The sequence below is a fragment of the Patagioenas fasciata genome, chromosome 5, assembly GCF_037038585.1.
Source record: "Patagioenas fasciata isolate bPatFas1 chromosome 5, bPatFas1.hap1, whole genome shotgun sequence".
NCBI lineage: Eukaryota > Metazoa > Chordata > Aves > Columbiformes > Columbidae > Patagioenas > Patagioenas fasciata.
In genome coordinates this window covers 35,017,793-35,043,665 of record NC_092524.1, presented here as the reverse complement: position 1 = coordinate 35,043,665, position 25,873 = coordinate 35,017,793, and the positions used below count along the sequence as shown (strand labels likewise).

Genomic DNA, 25,873 nt, shown 5'->3' with positions numbered 1-25,873 from the left:
TGGTTTCGTGGTCAGAGCACAAGGTGCTGAATCAGGAGTCTGTCCTTTTAATTCTGACTCCCTCTGACTTTACTAAGTCACTTTTCATGAAGGTTCAATAAGCAAATAGGACAAAAGGGCGAAACATATGGGCATGACAATGACTTTGTAGAGCTTTTATGTAAAAATGTAACTAACTTATGCGAAACATTTATAATGCATTCTTTTTAGAAAAGACACTGTAATTAAGGCCTGTACTATATGCGCATACATGGCAAGGCTACAAATTTCATATATATGTGTATATATATTGCTATAGATCTGTTGCTCTCTGGCCTTTGTATGCAATGCTACTTTTTTGCATGGAATTTTCTTTTAAGAACAAGGGAGCACTTCATCTTCTGGTGCTTGGATTTCTCTCTGACCTCACAGAAATTGATAATAATGTACATAGTTTGTATAATCTGAAAAGACAGGAATTATGTAGATGCTTATAGGAGTCATTGGGTATTATAAAAATGCAAGGATGCAATCTCTGGCTTAGAAATTTGCTGAGCTATAAGTGGAGATGGAGGAATGTATATAATAGAGAGAGTATCGATATATGTGTGCCCTGTTCTTCTGTTATTCCCCTATCCATCTGTTGTAGGCCCTGGTAGAGAGAGAATCCAGAGATAGAGTTTTTATTAAATGTGGCTGTACTTGCATTCTTAAAGTTAAGTTCTGAAGTCACCTGTGCACTTGAAATTATTAGAAAAATATGTCTTGTGTGCTTTGTGCTCTGAATTTAGACAGGTTTAAATAATTTTTTTCCTTGAACACTTTAATGGTCTTTACCAAGTGCTTTTCTTTGTCTGCTGTGGCAAGCTGCCGCAGTAGAGGAATATAAGTGAGTAGTTATAAAAATCTTACTATGAGGAAGATACATTTTTGCACATCCTATAATCAAACTAGATTGGTTTTGATCTTGGATAGAAATAATAAATAAATAACTTATTTCAATAGTGACTTAAAACACATTAGAATTTAAGCAGCACGGAGTTTAGATTGTAACAGCTTCTGCTCTAGTAAAATTATGTAATGAGGGGCTATTACTTTTTAAATATTCTGAGTATTTTGTTTCCTATATGATATACAGGAATATACAGCATTCAGGTCTTCATAAATATGTTGAAGAATGCATCCATGAACTTTCATTGGTCTGTCAGAATTATTATATTCTTCATATTTAAGCCTAGCTTTACTATCAATTTACTGTAAGAAAATTAGATCAGAAGACCTTACTCTTAAGATGAATACTGCTAGTCTTTAAATTCTGGGAGAAAAGACTAGGTAATTTCAGTTTCACTGAAGAAGAGCTGTTCTTGTAGCAGAGGGATATGTGGTGTCATGAGATTGTAACTATACTGCTGTTGAGGATAGTACCTTCAGCAGGAGATGAATATTTGTTTCCTGAAAATATTTTTATCACCAAAGCAGTGGCTGCACTAGGTGTAGTTTGACTCCTTTTCTTTTGAATTGTTGTTTATTCAGTCAAGTGATGAAATAGTGCAGCCTGTGTTTGAAAAGAAATGATGCTTACTTGTGGCTAGGATCTGGCTTTAAGGGATTTCCGTCTGGTCCACTGACTTCTCCTTGGTGGAGATGAGAATGGCTGTTCACATGCTTATGTTGCTCAGACTTCTGAATTGTGCCTCTTTGGTTGAAATGTGGAGGCACTGCTGCACAGATAGAAGGAAGAAGTAGGATGGAGATGTGTCTTCTGCGATACGCTGACTTGGCCTTGAGCCTGTGACTGGCTCATGAGTGGTGGTCAGAATAAGGATGTCGCTTTTGTATAGGTCAACCCAGGTAACCCAGTCTACTTTGCCTGCTTTCCCATGGCTTGGCAATTTTGGGTAAAAGATGGCCAGAGTGTAAAAGTTTGCATTAAGGAATCCTGGAACATTTTATTCCTAATTAAAAAAAACAAGTGGATGTGATCCTTTTGGGTCGGAAGAGCCACACAGGTTATTTACAAAACTGCTGATAACAATGTTGTTAATATTTGCCTTTTTTTCTTAATCCTAGCATAGCTATCATTCAGCTATCAGTGCAGTCCATCTGACGTGTTCTTGCCTGAAGACCAGGTAGAATGGCTGTGGAGCACTGACAGACATTCAGCTTGCCGATTGCTATGTTCTTGGCCTTGTTCCAGAGTGAGATTGGGGAAGAGCAGTGGTTGACGTGCTGGGCGTTCTGTTAGAGTTTAGCTAACCTTTGACTTCTGAATTGATGTGTGTGTTGGGTTTTTTTTGTGTGTGTGCGCCTTTTTTTTTTTTTTTTTTTTTTTTAATTTGAAAGGAAATTCTGCAAGGAATTGGTCTGAAAACATGGTTGTCAACTATCATTTTCCTGAGATGGTATAAAATAATGCAAATGCTTAATTTTCCGGAGCTATGTACTCTGTAATACCTCTCAGCTTGGTTGATGGTCACAACACTGATTGTTGGGTGTTTTTTGTGGTTTTTTTTTTTTTTTTTGTGTGTGGGTTTTTTTTTTTTTTTTGTTTTTTGTTTTTTGTTTTTTTTAAAGTGTTCCCTTAAAACATTTTTCTCTTTAGATATGAGAAAATCTGGGAAACTTGCTAAACTCTATTTTAAGAAAGGTGATACCCCATATGTATCAATGTATTTAAAGGTAGTTGGGGAAAATATATTCAAAGATAAGCTGAACTTTTATCTGATTGTAAATGAAAAGTGCTGTGCCAGGAAAGGTGTTGCACTTTAAGTTTTCTTCTGAAAGAATCCCAACACTTAAGTGTTAAGCTTTTTATATTTTAACATATTTTGGTTGAAAATACGGGGACCTGCCTAATGCAGTTGTGTTCTGTAGGTGACCTCGCTAAGTGACTGAGATGTTGAATCTGTATGAGTCGTCTAGAGGATGAGACCAGAACTGCAAGCACCACATCCTTCCACCAGTAGCTTGGTCTTCGTTGCACCCTCATGCCAGATTGACAATACTGTTGCATAATAACCAGTTAATTAGAAATATTATAGACAGAACTAGGTAGACTCCAGAAATTAGATGACCAATTTAAGAGATAAGAGGTGTCTATTAAAAAAAAAAAAAAAGGCACGTTGCTTTTTATTTTCTTTTAGGTACTAAATGTGGAAAGCAATTAGAGCATGTATTAGGGGTTTCTCAGCAAAGGTAAAGGCAGAGAATAATTAACGATGTGGAAACTGAGTTTCTCATTTAAAGCTTGTTTCTGGAGATTTTTTGAAAGCATTTTTGCGAAAGTCATGACATCTGAAGTAGTTTCAAAGGTTGGCAGCACTGCAAGTGTTCTTCAGCATGATTGTTAGATGAAGTTTTAGTATAAAGCCATCAAGTGTCTGCTGCTGCTTTGATGCTGTACTGCAACTTGCAAACACTTTCAAGTCATGTTCTTTTTGGATTCAAGTGATTTTGGAACTTAATAATTTTAATTTGCTCTTTTGCAACTTACTGGAGCATAGCTGACCAGCGTATTGCCCTTTAGTCTTTTTGTTATTAGGCGGATATTCTGAGAGAAGTGTGCAGCATTTACTTCCTGACTGGTGCAGCTAAATCGTTGTCTTCCTGTTACTTTAACCAGCAGTGGGGGTGGTTGGAAACTTGGAATTTGAGGACATGAGCCACAGCGTTTAGACTTGTGGTGGTATCTTCTACAGCCAAAGCTGCTTGCTTTTTGAGTGCCAGAGGGATTTGATTTGTGTTACACTGTCTCGGACCATTTTTTCCCAAACCACTATAAGGATTTAAGTTGGAAATTAAATCATAGCTGAAGTTTTGTGGTCAGATGTCAGAGCTTTTGGCCAGCTCCTCTAAGGAAAAATTATAGTAGTGACTTTGTGAATATTGAAGAGTTTAATTCCCTGGTAGCTGAAGAAGAATTAGCTCCTTGTGATTTCGTCCAAACCCTACAGATATGCCGTAGAAAATGATATATAGCTTATTGAAAAATAAAAGTATATTTTATTAGGCAGAGATAAATTAAAAACTGTTATGGTCCTCACATTTCTATCTGTGTGGACTTGATTTTTTTTTTCAGAGCAAATTTAGAGTAAAAGAAAGCAAACTTTTTGCAGACATTTGATTTAAATTATATCGGAGGATTTTTTTTTAAACTAATACTGTATTGTTCAAAGCACTTGTTGAACCAATGGTAACTGCACTAAAATGTGGTAGTTCTTTAAAATTCTTCACTGTGGATTATTTACAATCCCATTTTAATACCCTTTAAAGTTATGCTAATAAAAGATGAAGTATTGTTGTCTTTGGAATAGAAATCCTGCAAGATTCCCTGTCTTTCACTGATACGATGCTTGTATCCTCAGACATTTTTACTGCATCTCTGCTGAATTAGCTTCTGCATCAGCTACTGAAATAAAAGTTGATTCCAATGCACCTCCCAGGCAAGGCTGAAACTACAAACGTTTTTGAGGTCTCCTCACAGTTGTCCAAACATTTTAATTTAACAACTGGATTGATGCTCTCCCCTCATTTGTTTCACATCTGGAATATTGTGTCCAGTTCTGGGCCCCTCAGTTCAAGAAGGACAGGGAACTGCTGGAGAGAGTCCAGCGCAGGGCAACAAAGATGATTAAGGGAGTGGAGCATCTCCCTTATGAGGAAAGGCTGAGGGAGCTGGGGCTCTTTAGCTTGGAGAAGAGGAGACTGAGGAGACCTCATTAATGTTTACAGATATGTAAAGGGTGAGTGTCACGAGGATGGAGCCAGGCTCTTCTCGGTGACAACCAAGGATAGGACAAGGGATACAAACTGGAACACAAAAGGTTCCACTTAAATTTGAGAAGAAACTTCTTCTCAGTGAGGGTGTCAGAACACTGGAACAGGCTGCCCAGAGAGGTTGTGGAGTCTCCTACTCTGGAGGCATTCAAGACCTGCCTGGACGCCTTCCTGCGTAACCTCATCTAGGTGTTCCTGCTCCGGCAGGGGCTTGGACTAGATGATCTTTTGAGGTCCCTTCCAATCCCTAACATTCTGTGAAGTCTTCATTTCAGCAAAAGCTGATGAAATTCCTTGGCTATCACAGTCTAAGGAATGCGTATTGCCTCTGCATTTTTTACGTTTGCATACTTCGGGTTCTTATTGAAATGTGACAGCTCTTGTTGATATGATATTTTGTAATTTAAGTACACTGGATGGAGGACAGATAATTGCATAAATATGACTGATTCCTCATCTATAATTCACTAAATGCAGTATGTGCTTCTAAAGAAAAATCATCTAATGCTTCTCTTGCATTAAAGCTTCAAGTAGATCGACTGATATGGCTTGGTTTTCAGGCCTTGTTTAAAGACATGAGTGTTTAACAGTTGGTTGAAATCCCTTTAACAGTAGCTAATGTGTAATTGTAGCTAATGCAGTCCTTCAGTGTAGATTTTCTGTTATTTAAGTGATGTTACTACTTTTTAAAATGGAACCATAGCAATACTGTAGTATCTTGTGGTAAAAGGGTGTTCGTACTTAAAAACAAACTGTTTTGCATTTAGGCTCAAAAATAATTTTGATTTTGACTGTCTATCTATTATAAGGTTTCTTTTTTTAATTTAAACCAGCGGCTCTGTATCTAAGCCTTTGTTTTGAGAGTACTAGGTGTTTTCAGGAGGTGTGCTTCATTTTGCAGTTTAACTTCCCTGGAGGGGCTTACTTGTTTCTTGCATTATTATTTAGTCCCTACTAGCATCAGAATGAACCCATCACTCTCTGGTTTTAGTGCCTAAAGTCACTTAAAATTCGTATGTGCTGATTTTCAGCCCTCTTAGTATTTAAGGTGTCATGATCTCCCTTCCCAGAAGCAGTGACAATGTGATACTGTATTTAAAGACCCACTGTGGTAGTAATGAACATATGATTATATGAACACAGAGCCCAGCATTCATTTACAATCTCTACAAGATCTGCAGTGGATAAAGAACAGCATACTGCCATCTCTAGTAGAGAATCTTGCTCTCAGATCATGAAACAATGTATTCTTTTGATCCCTGTGTTTTTTCTCTTGGAACAAAATCATGCTGGAACCATTTCACACAAACTGAGTGTGATTTTTCTGAGTACTGCTTAACCACAGTAGGCTTTCTGTAAGCACAGGTGAGAGCTTAATGTTGGCAAGCTGCTCTGGATCATTAAATGGTGTCCATGTTGATATATGGTAATAGGGAGTTAATGCAAATGACAAAACACATGCTGCATAACAGAATATAGTCTCTGGGACAGATGAAATCTGTCTTCTGTATATGTGTATATATGGTTCATATTGAACATTCAGTCTTTATAGGATATAAGCGATTATCCTTGTGATTTCCAAGGGAGACCTGGTTGTGACCCAAGGAATGATGATTCCTAAGCAGTCATTTTCATCTGTGAACTCATTAGCTCTGGACTTTGTTTTCAGCTCTAAAGGTCATTGATGTCACCTGAATGTCAACTCTGAATTTTCTAATTTGGCTCCATTTTAGAAGGTAGCACAGAGAAGGAGATGGAAGAGAACTAGTGGTGGCTCTAGGGAAGATCTGTAACATAAGGGGGGAAACAGGGGGCCTCAAATATGAGAGGTAATAAAAGATACCAAAGAAATAAAGTACAAGCATAAAGCTATGTATGAAGAAGAGCTGTTTATTCTTTAGTGCATAAGTTTGACTGCAAGGCACAGATCCAAGAGTAACTGTAAGTTGCTCTTTGTGGGCTGCATTCTGTCTTTTTGTGGCTGTGTCCTCCTTTCATAGCTGGAAGAGCAGAATTTGAGGAGTTCTGGCTGATGGGTCTTAGTTAAAAGTAGAATTAGAGTGAAATGAATGTGACATCTCTTGTTTATGTTACTGATCTTTTTTCTTCCAGATAACTAGCCCACCAGGTTGTGGCAAAACTCAGTTTTGTATTATGATGAGTGTTCTGGCTACACTGCCTGTAAGCATGGGAGGACTAAATGGGGCTGTTATATACATTGACACAGAGTCTGCCTTCAGTGCTGAAAGGTAAGATGCAAAATTCTGAAATACACACTTGAAACTTATTTAGCACCTTTTACCTTGTAGCTTTCGATTATTTTCTGAGCAATAATTAGGCATTTATTAAAGTAACTACCTAGGGTAGTTACTAAGCATTCATCTGATATATGCAGTTGTTCCATAGATGATTAAATTAGAATGGTTTGCTTACCTTTGTAATTTGTATGATGTTGCAGATTCCAGCTGTGGTATGACGATGTGGATGTAGTGTTCCAAATTTATAAGTGGTCTTAACAGTCCTGCACCTGAAATCTTTCTTTGCAGTTTAGTTTGTTGAGTTAGTAGGAAGGTTTTAAGGGTGCAAAGATTTTTCTGTGAACAGTGGGACAGACGCAGCAAGTTTTCCCTCAGATTTCTGTCCTATTTCTGCTGAATGGGGTACCCTGCCCTTCTGCACTTCCAATTTCCTCTGCAAGAACCTCCCATCTCTCCTATATCCTGAGTGGCTGTGCAGTATGATATTCCCACACTTCTGTAACATCTCTGGTTCCTCTAGTATCTTCTGCTTTTCTCGTGCAATCTAAACTGCTCAGTTATGTGCTTGTGATGTCTTCTGACTGCTGAATGGGCAGGAGGCATTGTCTGTGGTGTCTGCTTGAGAGTCACAGAGGGATGCATGTGTTGATTACCACTCTTCCCATGTTAACTGACTGATTAACTGCTGATATAATCCTCCAGTATTTCCTTAAAGATAGCTCTAATTTACTTAGCTACCAACTTTTTTTTTTTAACCACAAGGATTTGATGTTTTTGAGATGTCTTTTCCTTTGTCACTGTTGTTTGGAATTAGTGAGTTTGAAAGTTATCAAGGATCTGGGGTATGACAAGAAGTACAGTAGTCTCATCCTTGTTTGTGTAGAAAAATAGGCAGAAAAGGGTTCATTGAAATAATTTATATATTTCAGATTACCTAGTAGTTATACCTATGGTCTGAATCTGGAGTATCAAAGCAAATGTATTTGCATTTTTTTATCATTTCAAGTTATTGTGGGTGAGAAGGTGGGGCTTCTAACACTGTTTTTGTCAAGTTAATTTCACAAAAGTCTGAATTACTGTAAAGTGTAAGTGTAATATATTAAAAAAACAAACAACTTCAAGCAATGGCTCTGCAACATATGTTGCTCACTTCTTACATACTTAATTTTTATTTCAGGTCCCTGAAATGTAGACAGTAAAAAAAGGGTAGGACTTAATGGGTGAGTTAAGACTTGTGGCTTAGCGGTGAATGCTAAAAAAAGGAAAATAAGTGAACGTGAAAATGAAACTCCTGCAAATAGAGTGGGATGTAGAAAAGAAACATGGTAAAAATAACATTATTATGAAGGATGAGATGGCCAGTGAGGAGGCCATCAAGAAGATGGCACAGTGGTATGTGGCAGGGTGATGGCAGGCTAACATAGAAATACATTTCTGTGCTGACATGTGGAGAAGCTTCTTCACCATAAGGATGGTCAGGAATTGGAAATGGTTGCCCAGAGAGGTTGTGCCGCATCCATCCTTGGAGTCTTACAAGATACAGCTAGATAAAGCCTCAGATAACTTCTGACTTCGTAGCTGGTACTGCTTTGAACAGGATGTTGGGCTGGAGATCTCCTGAGTTCTCTTTCTAAGCTGAATTTTCTTATGATTCTGTAATTCTGTTTTATTAATAAAAATGGCATGTAGAAGAGATTCTGTGTGTGATAGGGTTTTTTTGCCTTCTGTTGTTGTTCTAAGCACAACAGATAAGAGGGCAGATATTCTTTTAGTAGCAACTTAGTTTAGAGGGGTTAATGGAGACATTATCTGGCACTATTTTAAAACTCGCAAGTGTTTACAGAAAACCTGAGAAGAGTGTATCTATGCTGAATTTCAGGGCTGAGAGTTGCTAAATTGTAGCTGTTGTACTGGCTGTAATGCCCTGCTGCTTCTATATTAGAAAGATACTGCATAAAGCTGGCTAATTTTATTTCTTTTGCTGAAAGGCACTTCTCTTTTGTCATTCTACTTGGCAGGTCTTACTTCAGGGCCAGGGAGCTTTTTCCTTACACAAACTCCCATAGTCTTATTACTTATTCTCTAACATCACGGTTGAGTTCAATCTAATAGCAATGCTGAGAAGAGTGATGGGAATTGAAGCAGGTCTTTTAAGATATGCCATTGTGTTTTGTGATTTATGTACTTTTCTCTTGTGTAAGCGAAAGCTGTAACAGTGCAGGTGGTGTCCATCATTCAGCTTTGTGAGAACACAGACACTAGGACAGGCGGATGGAATGACCCTATTAAGTCTGGAAATCAAAATTGTTGTCATCAGGTTTGTAGCAATTCAATACCACTCTAGTCAGCTATTAACTGAAAACATTCCAGGCTTATTCAGAAAGTCTGAAAATTGTTTGGTTTGCTTTTCTCTCTAGCCATTCTTATTGCTTGTGAAAAACACTAGATACAAATTTCTGTGAACGCAAGCTGAGAACAAACAGGGAGTTTTGTACTCCATGGGCTTTTGCCCTGGTTGCAGAGAACATGTTCTGTGCAGTTTTTGTTCTCATTATGACAAGTGGGATTTAGATCTTAAAGAACTTTGAACCTCCATGGAGCTCTGTGAATAGTATCACCATCTCAGCAAGATTTTGATGTGTCATTTAAGTCAGTCTGTGTAATGGTTTTCTTTGTGATACGCATGTCCGTTAGGAAGCATACTGAAGTTTCATTTCATGCAAACTGTTGAATGATAGATCACTGTTGCTCAGATGTTCTGCATGATTAATTGTGCAAATGAAAAGTCAAGATTTTGTCCCTGGAAGTTCTGCAGGACAAGTTTAGATGTGAGAAGTAATTCATCTAATGACTGAGAATCAGGCAATTTTGTAATTGCTTACTCAGGATAGGTATATTAATGTTCAAGCTTAGTGTTTCTATTTTTAAAGCAAATACAAGGGATTTAAAAGATTTTTTCTAGAATAGCTTCAATATTTTGGGTTTTAATGAAAGGGGGCTAAATAAAAAGTATCAAGATAACCAGTAAGTTGTGCTGACAGGTATCACCCACTAGATGACACTCTTCTCAAGCTATAGGCAGTGGGATATATCTGCTCGAAATACAAACAATAACATATTTTCTTTCATTAAAAAATAAAATCTTCATTACAGAATAAAATTACAGTGCTCATATAAGTATGCATTTCTAAGTTAAATTATTGGATCTTTTATTTAAGGACCTAGATAAAATTGCCTTGTGTTCAGAGGGGTGGAACTCTTTTCCACTGACTTCTGAAGAGTTTACAGGCAGTCGGCATTTCTAAAATGTACGCTGTTTAGTGTCCTCAATGATTTTGTCTAAAATATCATTTAACTGAAAATGTAAGCCTCTCACCACTAAATTGTTTAGTTTTATATCTGTGCAAGAGGTTTTTTCAAAGCATAGTTTGAATATAGAAGTATTTTCACAACAAATACCCAACTTCCTCTGTTGTCTTTTGTTGTTATCACCAGTGATCTGATATGCTTCTTTAGTCTACTCTGATAATAAACAGTGGTATGCTTTACAATTGTAATTCAAAGTTTTGAAGGGTCGTGAATTTGCTAATAAGGTAATGGAGAACCCATGGAATCCCACATTCGGTTCTGTCAGTGAAGCAGCCACTTAAACTGTTTAGTCGTTTCATTATATCAAGTCATGGCAGCTGTACCTGTGCTATCTGAATGGATGGATGCTCAGTGGTACCTCCCTGGCAGCTGGAGCCTCAGCCACTTTGTGACACAATGCTGATTTTTTTTTTTCTATAATCTAAAAAGTATCTTTTCTTAGGATTCTATAAGCCCTTTTTAGAAAGTAGTAACTGGCACAACGGAAATGGTTTCAGTGAAAAAGTCTCCTGTCCAAATGACCCTGTTCTTGTTTTTAAGGAGAGATTGTGAGAAGATTTTCACTTTGGCAGGCATACTTTGCATACATGGACTGCTTATGTGAGTACTTGCAGTCAAACTGGGCCCTAGTTTTGCAGTCCTGCCTTCACATTATCTGGATCTTGTAATGGATCTTCTGTTTGTTACCATCTTGTTAAATTGCTGTGGTGACACAAGGTCCACTTTTTGATTTCACTGCAAGATAAAGGTGGAAGGGGAGATGGTTTCAGTTGGAGAGTATGTTTGTTTAAATGAAAAGAATATTGAGATATAATAATTAAAAAATGAAAATGCTTGGCCATTGAGTGGAACCTCTTGTACGAAACTCAGAGAACTTTGCATCCAGTAACTGCAGACTTTGCAGTTTCCTTCCACGGGAGATGTGCTGTTTCTTTGTGTACAGTCACATGATGACTTTCCCTCATGTACCACTGGGGAGAGAACATAACTGTTCTGACTTCCAGTGTTTCACTCTGGCTGCTAAAGTATGCTTCTCATTTAAACAACTTTCCAGTAATACGTGGTGTCTGCTTATCATTTAGAGGTTTGCTTTCTTTGCTTTGTGAATACTCGATGCCTTATTATCCCACATTATTCCTTTTGCAGTGTTATGCCTTCTGGTTTTTTTTGATAGGTTGATTGAGATAGCAGGAAACAGACTCCCTACCTATTTTGACTCAGATGAAAAGCTCTTCTGCATGACCTGTAGCGTTCACGTGTATCGGGACCTGACCTGTGGCAGTGTGCTGAAAAGGTATCCTTTTCAAAAAAAGAGACCATTTGGACCAGATTGTCTATAACAATATTTGGTTTATATCAAAGTTTTATGTAGAGTAACTTATTTATTTGAGGCCTTTTCATATTGATAACAGTATGCTGTCCAACAGGAAAAAATTGCTACAGAAAGTCTGACATTGTTCTTCTAATTTCATAGCATGTGACTGATCCAGTTCATGTCTTCTAATTTCTGATAGACAATTTCTGTATGATCTGAACCCTGTAAGCCTTTAAAGGAGAGTGTTCATGTGAGTTAAATTATATTTTAGCATTATCTTCTGTGTTTTACATTAGTGGGAGAATTATTCTAAGAATAATTTCTTCTTCTGGTGCAGCTTTATCAGAGAAGAGCTAAGACCATATTGTCAGTGGATTAGGTTTGGTGTACTGTCCTTGGCTGTGCACAGAGATGGATTTGACCTTCTGCATAGACAGCAAGAATTCTTGTGTTGGCAATGGGATGCTGCTACTGTGAGCAAAAAGGCAGAGTTTCAATGCCCAGTTAACTTACTGTCTGCCATTCAAGGCTTGTACAGCATAGTATTGCTAACCAGAGGTTCTTTCACACCTCTCTTTTGGGAGAGGTCCTGCCTTGGCTTACATGGCCCACTGGAGCCTCAGATTTGTTTCCAGATCTCTTCAATACATGCAGATTTAGTGGAGGTGGCGTGTGAGGGGGAAAAAGAGGGGCTGGCTTTCAGCTTATTAAAGTAAACCTTTTAAATAATTTCAGGATTATAAAATGGGTTTACTGTGTAAATAATGTTATCAATGACTTTTTTTTGTTTTTTAGGATTATGTCATTGGAAGAAGAAATTATTTCAAAGAAAGTTAAACTCATAATAATTGACTCTGTTGCTTCAGTTGTCAGAAAGGAGTTTGACACAAAACTGCAAGGCAACCTGGCTGAGAGGAGTAACTTTTTGGCTAGAGGAGCATCAATGTTGAAGTATTTGGCAGAGGAGTTCTCAATACCAGTAAGTTCTTCCTCCTTTCTTAGGTTTTTGCCTGACCGTATCAAGTAATAAAATCTGAGGAGAATGAAAATGGCAGGAAGAAGAAAACCAGAAAAAGAAGGAATCTTCAAGCAGGTATTATACAAGTTGGAAAATACTTGAGAAATGGGGGAACAGTAATTGTTCTTCTTGGTGGTTTTGTTGTGTGGTGTGTTTTTTTTTTTTTTTTTAATTTAGGACTTCAAATAAGGGTCAACAAGATTCTCCAGCTGTGTTTCAGTGCTTTGTTTTTTGTTGTGGGTTGGTTTATTTGTTTGTTTGTTTTTAAATCTTATATTTTGGTTTTCTGCTATTAAATATTGCTTACCCTGATGGTTCCCTTCTAATGCAATGCCTACTCTAACTAGTGTGAACTCCTAACTAACTAGATGAAGATCTTTCTGCCACTCTCCCTTCTACTTAAATTTGTAAAATCTCAAAAAGCCTTATGCTCTGGAGCAGCGTAAATTGCTTTTGTGACTGATAATGTACGCTAATTAATGCAGAAATGAAGGTAGCAGCTCAGCAAATCCTTGTCTGTGGACTTGCCCATAAAATACAAAGGAAGACACAGACACTTAGTGCAGGGACTTGGTGGAACTGATTGAAAAGTGCTTTAGAAGATGTAAGCTGTGTAAGCGTGTCTGTGTTCCTCCATTATATGATCCATGGAGGATCATATCAACTTGAAAGATGTCATTGAGACTCAGCTTCTAGAAGTATTTCCTAGCATGGGTAACCTGTTTGCCACTCCAGTGTAAGAGAGAAACTGTAGCAGGAACTTGAGTGAGACTGGTGAGGCCTTTTCTCTCTGCTGCTCCTGAGGTCACAACAACTATCATACCAGCAATGGATATGGCTTATTTTTAGATGAATGGATTTCCTTCTGCCATGTAATTTCTAAAGACTTCTGATAGAAAAGATTAAACCCTACATAGGTGCCTTTAAAGCTGAGGTACCAAAGACAGTGTCCGAGTTAATGCTCCCAATAATGTTTATAGTGCTTTAAAAAGCCAGGAAAGGATTATTTGTGTATACACTCTAATATTTTGGGAAAATATTATGCAGTCCTTTGGAAAAGGAGAGAATTTTTGTGGGAAGATACTATTTTTCTCTATTTCTCTATTCTCCTTCAGGACACCTCATGTTCCTACCTCCACCTTAATTAAAATGGTGAAGCTGAGCTGGATTGGAGCCTCTGATAGTTGAGGTTGCTGCCCTCTTTTACAGTCAAAAAGACAGTGTTGATATTCACAAAAGTCTTAGAGTTGGACAACATGAAATAGCCTAAGATTGTCATCCTAATGCATCCTGCCATCCTAATTCATCCTATGTAGGAGGAAAATAAAGATCAAACATTTAAAGGCTTCCATTATATTAAAGCTGATGTGTTTGCTCTGAGGCATTTGTGATACCGTTGTGATACACTTCGGTAAGGAGTTCTGGGATTTTGGGCAAGAACTTGAGCTCTGGTCACAGGTCTGTTTTTTCTTAATTGATCCATACAATATCTTACCTTTCAAATAAAATATTTATAAAGGTCCATGTAATTACATGTAAATACAGAGACTGAAAACTTGTATATTTTTGATTAGGTTTATCGATTTATTCACCTATTTATTAGGTTTATCAATTTATTCTATGGAAATCTAACTGTATTTTCATTTATTGTCATCTATAACACACATTGCTTGTGGGTTTGTTCTGGAGTATTTTAAAGATTTGTTAACTTTTTCACAGAATCACAGTATATTAGGAATTGGAAGGGACCTCAAAAGATCATCTAGTCCAATCCTCTTGGGGAGCAGAAACACTTAGATGACACTAGACAGGAATGTGTCCAGGCGGGTTTTGAATGTTTCCAGGGAAGGAGACTCCACAACCCTGCAGGCAGCCTGTTCCAGTGTTCTGATACCCTCACTGAGAAAAAGTTTCTTCTCAAATTGAAGTGGAACCTCTTGTATTCTAGTTTGAACCTATTACTCCTTGTCCTACAGGTTGTTGTCACTGAGAGGAGCCTGGCTTCATCCTCGTGACACTCACCCTTTATGTATTTGTAAACATTAATAAGGTCATCCCTCAGTCTCTTCTTCTCCAAGCTAAAGAGCCCCAACTCCCTCAGCCTTTTCTCATTAGGGAGATGCTCCACTCCCTTAATCATCTTTGTTGCCCTGCGCTGGACTCTCTCCAGCAGTTCCCTGTCCTTCTTGAATTGAGGGGCCCAGAACTGGACACAATATTCCAGGTGTGGTCTCACCAGGGCAGAGTAGAGGGGGAGGAGGACCTCTCTCGATCTACTAACCACCCCCCTTCTAATACACCCCAGGATGCCCTTGGCCTTCTTGGCCACAAGGGCACAGTGCTGGCTCATGGTCATCCTGCTGTCCACCAGGACCCCCAGGTCCCTTTCCCCTACATTGCTCTCTAATAGGTCATTCCCCAGCTTATACTGGAAGCTGGGGGTGTTTCTGCCCAGATGCAATACTCTATACTTGTTATATTTCGTTAAATTTTTCCCCGCCCAACTCTCCAGCCTGTCTAGGTCTCGCTGGATGGCAGCACAGCCTTCTGGCGTGTCAGCCACTCCTCCCAGCTTGGTGTCATCAGCAAACTTGCTGATAGTACACTCTAGTCCCTCATCCAAATAATTGGTGAATATATTGAATAATACTGGCCCCAGTACTGACCCTTGAGGCACTGCACTAGATACAGGCCTCCAACTGGACTCTGCCCCATTGACCATGACTGTCTGGCTTCTTTCCTTCAGCCAGTTCGCAGTCCACCTCACTACCCGCTCGCCCAGACCGCACTCCCTCAGTTTGTCTGTAAGGATGCTGTGGGAGACTGTGTCAAACGCTTTACTGAAGTCAAGGTAGACCAGAATGTTACAGAATAAACTGTAGTAACTTCTATTAGTTAAGAATTCTGAGAGGGCCTTGAGTAGAGATTTGGTTCTTACAAAAACAGGTTGCCAGGCAAGGCTGTGTATGAGTGACATGCCAAATCCAACATCAGAGTGAGATCTACAGGTGTTGGTGCCTACTAAGGACAAGTCTGCTGTTGTATACATTGCATTAATCTCTGCTGCTGAGGTTACAGAGTATCCAAGGTTCTTGTTGTAAATAACTGTGCTGGAATTATTTCAGATATTTTTACTTAGAAAATGATAAATATAAATTTGAAACTAAAAGAACATTAGTAAGGTTGCAAAGTGATTTAGATCTCTAATATTTTGGACACATGAGCCAATATGTAATACTTATTTTGTGGCAGAATCAGTACAACTAAATACTGAGTTGGGCAGCAACTAGGGGGACTCAGTCTGAGACTCTGAAAAAGGTTTGGAGTCAGGGACTGAACTTCAAGACAGTCGTTTTGGCTGTGGCTAAAAGACCCAGTGAAAAGCTTTGAGTAGTTGAACGAGAGAATTGGAAATAAGGAGGTTGTGTATTATCTATTTAGCTGTAACTGTTACTGAAGCAGTACATCTGGTGTTAACAGTCTAGGAAGGATGGTGAAAAATCAGTTTCAGAGAACAGCCTTGAAAATAACTGGGAGAAGGGGAGAGCACTCTTAATTGTTAAGATGTAAGGTGCTTACTTTGTAAGGTGTCAGGGTATTGAGTTTGATGTGCAAAAGTGCCATTCATATCTTTTACTGAACTCCCACTATGCAGCAGGGTCCCCATTTCACCTTCCCTGCACACAGCCCAGACCAAAACCTACTTTTTCTTTTTTTTTTTCTTTTGGGTCAGGATTGGTTGAAACTAGCCAGTCAGATCAAAAGTGACTGATAGAAACTGAGAAGGACAGTTTGACTGTAAATCAAACAAAGCGCCCTTTATTTTTGAAATGTAGTGGATATGTAAAGCTATATGGAACATTTACATTACTGTGTTTCAGAGCACGCTGAACTGGAGATCATTTGGATTGGAATGTTTTCTGTTACAATGTGTGTTGATGCTGTCCGCCACGTTACATAGTTAAGCAGGAGTAATCAGTGCTACGTGTTTCCTGTCTGGTTTCCTGACATCTGTAGCCTTTTTAAAAAGACTAGAAAACTAAATACACTGTGGATTTTCTTTCTTCTCTTCTTCCATATTCATAGGAAACTACTTTTTATTAGTAAGTGGTATTGAGGAAAAGCAGTTTAGTGTTCATGCTGGTTGAAAGAGAAATGATGTCTCCATTTCAGTGAAGAGCTAAAACTAAAATCCAATATGACTAGAATTGTTCTTGAGATCTAACTGTTTAACTTATTAAAATTGTCATTTGTGGAACCTGATCTTCTAGTTGTTAGTAGCTGAGAAAATGTGTGAAGCTGACTAGACATCTCCACAGAAAAGCACTATGAAAGTGGCAGTTGCAAAACCAAAATGCTTTAAGCGTTCTTTTAAATGTCAAATCAAGACTGAAGATGAAACTTGCTTTGTAAATCCCTAAAGCGAACCAAATTACAGCACTGGCTCTCCTTTGCGTTTTTGTCTAGGTTGTGTTCTTAGATTTGTGGTTATCATTACTACCAGCAAATGTATAATAGTATATATATATATATATATATAATTTTTTTTTTAATTGTTCTTTCTGAGAATATGAAATAGCTTAGGAGGAGAGACTTTCTTCTGTCACTTGTGATTTATAGTGCAAATGAAAGGCAAACCTTATGTAACTGTTCTCCAATGCTTTTATTTGCTATGCTAAGTAAGTTAACAGTAGTCAAGAAGCCTATAATTTCCACAGGTAATATTTTTCTCCTTTAGATGCCACATGCTCTATTTAAAAACTAAAAGTTCACTTTATCAGTATTGATAATGACAGCAATTAAAGCTGTCTTAGTCAAGTTTATTTTCACACTAATATTTTTCATTTCACTATTTCACACTCACTTCATGCATTCTACTCTGTAAACTTTACACCCGAGATTTTCATTGCTTTGGAAAGCCAAATGTTTAGCTAAACATATATTTGTTTTTAGCTTGTATAAGCTTTTTCTTCTCAAAACCAATTTAAATGTGCAAATTACTTGACATCTGTACTCCCTTTTCTGGTGTCTTTGGTTAAGTGTGTTTAATAGTATAATCTCAACTTTCTGCAGTAAAGTGTCTTGTGATTGAAATGCTTCTGTTGGCAAAGAGAGAATATCCAAACTGTTAATGTTCTCTATAAGCAAGTATTTCCATTTGGCCTGGTCCTCGGTTCAGTTTTATTCTGTTTCCATGTACATGCTTGTTTGTTAGTTCTTCTGCACCTTTGCTATTGCTGTTCTGATATTTGAAAATATTAGTTTATGGAGTGCTAAACAAATTCCAAAATGGAAGCTTTCTGAAGAAAAGGTGTTTAAATGCCAGTACCCTTTCAATTGGTAATAAATATATAGAAAGTTTAGAAGAAAAAAAAGGATAGTTGATTTGTTGGGACAGTATGTAGCAACAGTGTATGTTGACTTTTCCAAAACCATGGGAATACATTAGACTTCCAGGTGAATTTTTCTGTATCTGAAAAGTAAGCTGCTGAGATGCAAACTCAGTATTATTAATATGAGTGTTACAGAAACAGTAATTGAATTTTCTTTGCAAGTAGTTTAAACCTAGAATAAGAAAATCTTGTCACTACTTCCAAACTTAGAGAATTGGTTCAATTTTTAAGTTTTCTAAAAAGAGTAATAAATGTTATACCACATCGAAACATGTGTTTCTTTAATGAGGAGCTAACTTTATCAGAAGAAAACATTTTGGAACTGAATTACCAGACTTTTACTAGCCATATTTAGGCCAGATGTGGTTCAAACAGTTCCTAGTGGTGAGAATTCAGTGGAAAGCATGGGTCCTTTTCTGTTGGGCTGCTGGTATTTATGTGAAGTGACTTGTCACTCAAGTTTCAAGCATATTTTGTGTTTGTGTATGTATGCGAACTTTAATACCCTTCCCAACTGCTAATAGAAGGACCTTTATATTTCTGCCTCATCATGCTGAACTCCTGGCCCTCAGCTTTCTGCAAAAGGTTGAGCTTTACCTAATAAAGTAATTCTCCTGTCAGTGTGGGGCTGCTCTTACTTTGTTTCTCTCTCTCTCCCTCCCTCCTTCCTTTTAACTGTCATATGTGCAGCTTTGGTGCTTTTTTTTTTTTCATGAAGCCTGTATATTTCTCTAGGGAGCAGCAGGAAGGTTAAAACAGTTTGTGACTGTCTGCTTAGAAGACTTCTGAACCTGCAGAATTTTATTAAGATAATTCACCAACTTCTTGGAGAAACTGAGTTGTCCTTCTGTTAACTCGATAGGATGAAAAGATAGTGGTGCCTTATGCTGATCCTATTGTGAACATTATCCACAGAGACATAAATATTTAGAATAATGTATATATTGCAGAATTTGCTGACTCTTATTGTTCTGTATTAATTAAAGAAACAGTGAATAGCCCTAACTTTGTTTTAAGCCATGGAATCAGTAGTTAATTTGTTTCTTAAATCAGGAAAATTACTTCCAAAACTGAATTTCTTTTAGTAAAGAACAATTCTTGTTTTCTTCAAGATGTTTCACTCCCCCACACCAAAATTCAAGTTGGTGTTCATGTCCTCATTAAATGGTGAACCGAGCAGCATTAGAAAGTGATGTTTGTGCTAGCTATATCAGAACTTTTGGTTTCAAACATATTCTCTTTTGGTGCAAAGAGGAATACCTAACCTTGTTCAATGTGCTTCATCAGTTTAAGTAACACATAGTTTGTGAAATAAACAAAACATTTTATGTTAAGATTTGCTCCTATGTTATACTCAGCAGTATTTTCATGTCCAGAACTAAGTCTATAGCTTTTTTTTTTTTAAATTGAGTATTATAGTGTTACCCTTTGTTTTCTTACAATAACCTACTTAAAAAAAGTGCCAGAATTTCATGCTGCTGTTTGTAAAGCGTGGTTTGGAATGAATTTTATTTGTATTGTTGTTTAATTAGGAAAAAAAAAAATGGATAAAGGTGACTTAGAGACCAGAGTTCTTTTGTTGCCATTGCTAAAGCTTAATAAACCCATTTTTTTGTTGGCAGATTGTTTCTGTTTCAGTCATCCGTTCACTCCACAGTACTGAGCAAAAAATCATTTTAATAAAAGGCAGTTAATTGAACTGCTAAGTGTCATTACAGTGGCAAAGTTAGAGGTTTCTGTCTTCTCATGTGGCTGTTAAAAATTATTCTCAGAAGGCACAACTTTGTTTTAGTTTAAAATGACTGCTTAAAATGTAATTATAACCATCTTCAGTATTGCTGCCATCTGTGTACTTTTTTTATGTGTGTCTGGAGAATATACGTTTCTGCAGTTTATGGCCCAACACAGTGTTCCTTTTGGACTGTCTGTGCTGATAACATGTTTAATACTGCTGAGGAAAAGCAATGAGAAATGGTAGAGCAATGTTTCCTGTTTTCATGTGGTGGTGAAATATAGAAAAGGAGGTAGTTTAAAGTTATATGATACTGGAATTCAGTTTTCTTCCTTTTTTGTTTTTTCTTTCTTTCTTTTAAAGTATTCACTCCATTGCTTTTTCCATTTTACGGTGCAAGTGACTTTGCCAAAAGCTATCATTCTGTGCAGTTGCACATATGAAATTATGTAGAAGGAAGGCACCAGTATTAACAGATAGAAGAGGGAATTGAGAGGAATGAGATTTTATTACCAGATTTGGTTTTGATTTGCTGTATGTCATGGACAATGTTTACTGTAAAGGAGAGCAGACACTTTACCTGATGTTTGCCTTGACTTGAATTTCTGAGAGACTTTATCCAAAATTAATTAGCAGTTTCTTGTGTCTTCCAACCCCCACTCTTGTTACACTTTGGGTTCCCTTCAGCTGATTTAAATCAACTTGGAAGTAAGGTGCCGAAAACTGAGACAATATTGCTAATGAATCGCTACCAATGTTTAGGTATGGAGAGTAATTTCTTCTCATACCTTGCAGGACACCCTCTTGTTTATGCATTGTAGTACACAGTTTGCTTTCTTTGCAACAGCCTGGTGGCATTCACCATTCGTTAAAAACCTGGATCTGTATCTGCTGACTTTGTTACGTAGCTAGTTGCTCCTCCTTCTAATGTGTTATTTTTTCTGACTTGTCAAGTTTTGAATTCTAATCTTATATTCTAGTGTACTTGGAGTCTCCTCCCTACTTTCCTGTTTATGCAAGGAAAATGATAATTCTTTCTATTATAGATTGTTTGTGTAACTATTAGGTAGAGCCAGACTTCAAGCGGACTATAACATTTTGTTCAATAAGAGACCTTTAAACACTGGTGGACTGCTATGTGTCATTTTCCATTAAACTTTGCATCTAGGTTGTATTTCTCTAGTTTAATTAACATATCTATATAAGATGTTTTACTGCTAAAATAAATATACAGTATTTGTTTCTTTCTTTTTTCTGTCTGTCATGTTATTACTCTGTGTGTGCTGTGGAAAGCAATAGTAATTGTACTGAAGGGCTTTTAAGCCTTTGATTGGGAGTTTAGCAGTTGGCAAAGTTTACTGTTTTGACTGTGTGAATAATTGCCTGAACCTTTAGGCCAATAATCTATTTCTGATTCTGCAGGGAAGTGCTTATGTTTCAACTATTCCATTCTTTTCACTTTTTTTTTTTTTTTTTTGTGCCTCCTTGTCCTTTGATTTTATTTAAACTGTAGGTTCTCTAGGAATATTTCTGCATTTGCATAATAGGTAACTGGAAGACATTCTAGTCTATAGGCAGGATGGCAATAAAAAGAATAGTTGACCAGATTACAAGTTGTTGGTGAAATCTTAGCTGTATGAGCTTGGTGTAGACTAATTAGTGGCTTGACTTCCAGATTCTCAAGAGTTTTTGCTTGCTTTATTGGTTACTGGGCCCAAGGGCTTCTGGGAATAAAGAGGACCTGCTCTGCAATTGTTACTCCTAAATAATATTGTACCAGACCCCTGAGGTGTAAAGGGATGGGGATAAGAGAAAATTAATATTGGGTGAGGCATATGTCTTACAATACAAATGTGCCCAGAGATCAAAAGTAAAATCTTATTTACTTGGAAACTGGTAGTAGCAGAGATGGATGTGTCACTTCCCTCGTTGTGTCTACAGGACTGCTTTGTGGACATGTTGCATCTGTATGGAACCAGGTGCACCACTGGGGCTGATTTTTCATGAAGTACGATCTGGAAGCTTCATGATGCAGTGTGCTTGCTGCTGTTAACTAGAGAACCTGCGTTTTTCAGTCTGCCGAATTTCCTCTCCTTCCACATGTGGTTGGATGGTAATAACAGACAACCAGACCAAACTATTGCAGCTAAATGGTTGATGATCCTGTGCTGCCTTGAAATAGGAGCATCTAGGTTTACAGGATGGGCTTTTCAGTCTGCACTTTCTTCTACTGTTCAGGCTCTTGTGCATTAGAGGAGTTGTGGGTTTTGCTGTGGTTTCCCTCCTATTTTGCTTGGAATTGGAATTTTTGAGCTATAACACAGGCTGTCCTGAGCAACTTCACTCTGTTTTTTTCTACAAGAAGACTCCATCTTCTTTCTTGAAAAGATACATGTTTTGTATTATTGTTCATTGAAGTTGCAGCTATCTCTGTTGATTAATTCACTCCAATTTTCTATTTAAAGAAGGAAACCCATCATTTTAACAGCAAGTATTTTAATTCATTTGGCAGAAGTTCAGTATAACCAAACTGAGGGAGACTCATTCCAAATATGAATTCCAATGAGAATCTACATGATTTTGGTAACCTCATCAAAACTGTCATGTTGCCTCTTGCTAAAATGCGTATCTAATTTGAGAATATAATACTTCTGTTGTAATATTCTAGGTAAGCAAAATTAGATTTAGAGGTTTTTATTAAATAAGGCTGAGCAGTCATCTGCAGAATTTTAATTAGACAGGAATGAATGAGATGCTGTTTTTTGTTGGTGAGACTACATCTGAATTTCAGTAAGATAGTATCTTTCTCTTCTCAATACTCATTAAATTTTTGATGCTCCAGTTTGGATGAGCTGCATTGCCTACCTCCAGAATACAAATCACTTTCTTCCTCTTTAGATTCCAGTATTTTCCATACTTGACTTTTGTATTTATCATATTTCATACCTTTGACCGGGTGCAGAGAGTGCTTTGCTCTTCAATGATATCTGAGGTCTTGACTGGATTCTTGGTAGACTCTGGTACTATGTTTTTCATTATGTGCTGCTCAGCAAAATCACCTCTAATACATGAACTAAACACTACTTTTTCTTGCAGCTGAAACCCTTAGTTCTTGTGGACGAAAACTACTTTAGAAGTGCTTACTGTGTAGATGCTTTTTACTTCATAAAGGTCTCCCGTAGGGAAAAGAGGGGCTTGCTTAAGGCTGCAGGCACATACCGGTGCTCCAGGTACGTTACTTCTCAAGAACATTAGTTTAAACAAACCAGCTTCAGATGCTGGCAGTCTTTGAAATACCAAACTGAAGTTATTTCTCCGCAAAGCCTATGAACAAAACCAGCAAGCTTAAAACTGGATAATTGGAAGTTCGATGTGTGGCTATGTCTCTTTCTCTGTTAGTCTTAAATTTGTGTGTCATAAAATTTATGTTAAGTCTTATTCAGAGTCCTTGCCTTCTATTATCTTCTGTGATTTCCTTAAACAATGTCTAATTCTAACAAACATCAGGTCTGCCCAGAGAGGTTTAGAATGACATCTAAGAACTGTTGCCTTATGTCTCTAGCAAATTATCTCAGTTCTTCAGGAGCAGGACAGGAGCTTGCTTCTCACCTTTTTAGTGATATGTCCTTTTCCATATAATTTTCCAGCTGGACAGTGAAGAGCTTGTTTAGAAGAACTGAGTGAAAAAACATTCAAGGCATGCTTGTGTCAAAAATTGTTTGTGGGGAAAATTCTAAACCTGAAAAATTTTCTGAGTATGCCCTACCATAGGATTTCCTGGGGGGTATATATAAGTGGCTGCCTAAGGCTGGCATGTGTTGGACTTGTATAACTTTCTATGGTTGCATGGAAGTGTTCCATGTCACAGCCTTTTCTGACATTGGAATGGAAACACTCAGGCCCGGGTGGCGAGCATAGAGTTTCTGAGGAGACCTGAGTGCAGTGCATATGCCTAGGGCTAGCTTAGTGTATATTAGGATGGATGTGCTCTACTCTGCTTCTGTGATGCCCCTAGAATGGAGCTACTAGAAACAGACAGATGCTGAAACAACTTGTGAAACCTGCTCCTGCTTGTCATATTTTCAAGGAGCAGACTGGCAATAGTAAAGGAGGTTGTGATTGGCTAGAGATGCTGTTTTGGGGTTGGCAGCAACACTTAACTGCTGTGCCTCCTTTTCCAGTTGGCTTAAGCAAGCCAAACGAGAGAGGAACTAGTGAAGTGGTGAAGCTGCTGCCTGGAAATGCACTGACTTGCAGCCCGTTCTGAAGTTGTCCCTAGGAAAGAAGGCCACCAGATAGAAGCTGCAAGCAGAATACATTGTCTGTGCAAATCACAAGTGGCACGTGGGTAGCAGTTTAATTGAACCTGCATTACAGAAAGTTTGAGCAGTCCAAAATCAAGAGGTGATCAACCAATGTCAGAGATTAAACAGCAACCAGAGGACAATACATGCTTTTTTTTTCCTTCTTGTAATTTATTTCGGTATAGAGTGTGCAACTGGTTCATACTTGCTGATGAGCCCAAACAAAGATGTAAACCAGCTGAAAAGCAAGCCAGGGGGAAAAAAAAAAAATAGTGGGCAATTGTGCTGCAGAATAGGCACTAATGTAGGCAGAAAGGAGGGGCAGGAATGTGTGGTTTCTGGCAGCAGTACAGATTTTGAATGTAAAACTGCATCTTCAGTAAAAAGGGTAAGTATGAGTAAAACTGCTAAGCAGGTTATTACTCAGAACAAGCAAAGAAAAAGAGAGTTAGGTGCTTGGAACATCCTTTAAACTTTTAAGAGCTTTAGGAAGGCTTTTGTTAGATACCCATTATTATAATGCTTTGTATTTTGAGCAAATGCCTGGCTGTGTACATCCAATCCTTACACTGCTTAGGGCTTTTGTGCATCATTAGATCACTGTCCTGGTTTTAGTCTACATGTTCTGCTTTTAAAATGCATCATAATATGCTGTATTTGGAGTTGTAATATATCCATGCATAATGAATTATAGCTGAGGTCAGAAACTATGCTGAATAGTAAGTTTTCAAACCACAGTATTTCTTCCTATGTTAAAATTCAGACAGAAATGTATAATAATCCATTAAATAGCTGGTACAGTTCATAACATGCTTGCATTCCTTCATTATTAATAGTTTCAAGTCCATCTGTCAGCGTGCTATGGCTAAACCATTAGCCAAGTTTTTGCAGCTGCTGCTTTATAAGTCTGTAAAGTGTAGTTATCTCCAGCTCCTGTTTTTTGTCTGCTAGTAAGACGAAATTTCACAGAGAACTTATTAAATTGTCCAAGACTGTAAGTTCAGTTTTAGGTGAAAGTCTATGATCTTAATTTAACTTGTTTGGCCTGTGCTACTTATCTTGTTACTTCTTTTGTTCAGACTAACTGGCCACAACAGTTGTTTCAAGTAATAAAGGCTTGTTTAATCTCATTGGAAGTTCTGCACATAGTTGTTGTAATCCTGTATTCTTGTAGGTCTGTTTTTAAAAAAATATTGTGCAAATTATAGTTGCTGATTTGATCTGAAGATAGAGACCCTAGAGAAGTCTGTTTTGAGATGAATGGGTCTGTGGGTAGTACGTGAAGGGTTTTCTGTTTTGACTCCCTCCATTAAAAAATGAATGAAGATGAACATCGTTTGTGGCGAAGATAGCTATTGATGTAGACAGCTGTAGGTATGTAGACTGCCAAACTACTTTGTGCATGATACTGAACAGTTACTGGAGAATAACGCTTAAGATCATTGCTAAATCAAAATAGTTTCATACTAGTTACTTGGAGGCACAAGGTTTCTAGAGGTATTTGTGTGGTCCAGTACCTCTGTGTGTGTGTCTGTGTGCTTTTTTAAATTCCCATGCTGTCAAATTCCAAAGGCCACAATTTGCAAATCACAATAGATACCTGCTTTCTCTCCCTTTTTTGGTGCCAGATAAAAGCTGTTAACATAAATATGAAATTTTTAAATGACAAAATAATATTTGTGTATATCTCCAAGGTTCTGTTTCCTCGAATAGCATTATTTATGCTGGT

At 37.7% G+C, this 25,873-nt stretch overlaps 1 protein-coding gene across 13 annotated transcripts in view; it reads left to right on the top strand.

The window, feature by feature from the left end:
• The window catches only part of RAD51B (RAD51 paralog B), a 400,284-nt gene that overhangs the window by 5,549 nt on the left and 368,862 nt on the right, over positions 1-25,873 (top strand). For all 13 annotated transcript variants that reach the window (XR_011739357.1, XR_011739359.1, XR_011739354.1 and 10 more), the window contains 3 exons: positions 6,868-7,004; positions 11,557-11,676; positions 12,493-12,676. Coding sequence is in view for 7 of the 13 variants with exons in the window: in XM_065838638.2 (XP_065694710.1) it covers positions 6,868-7,004; positions 11,557-11,676; positions 12,493-12,676 (441 nt within the window). In the remaining 6 variants the exon portion in view is untranslated. The remainder of the gene's footprint in view (positions 1-6,867; positions 7,005-11,556; positions 11,677-12,492; positions 12,677-25,873) is intronic.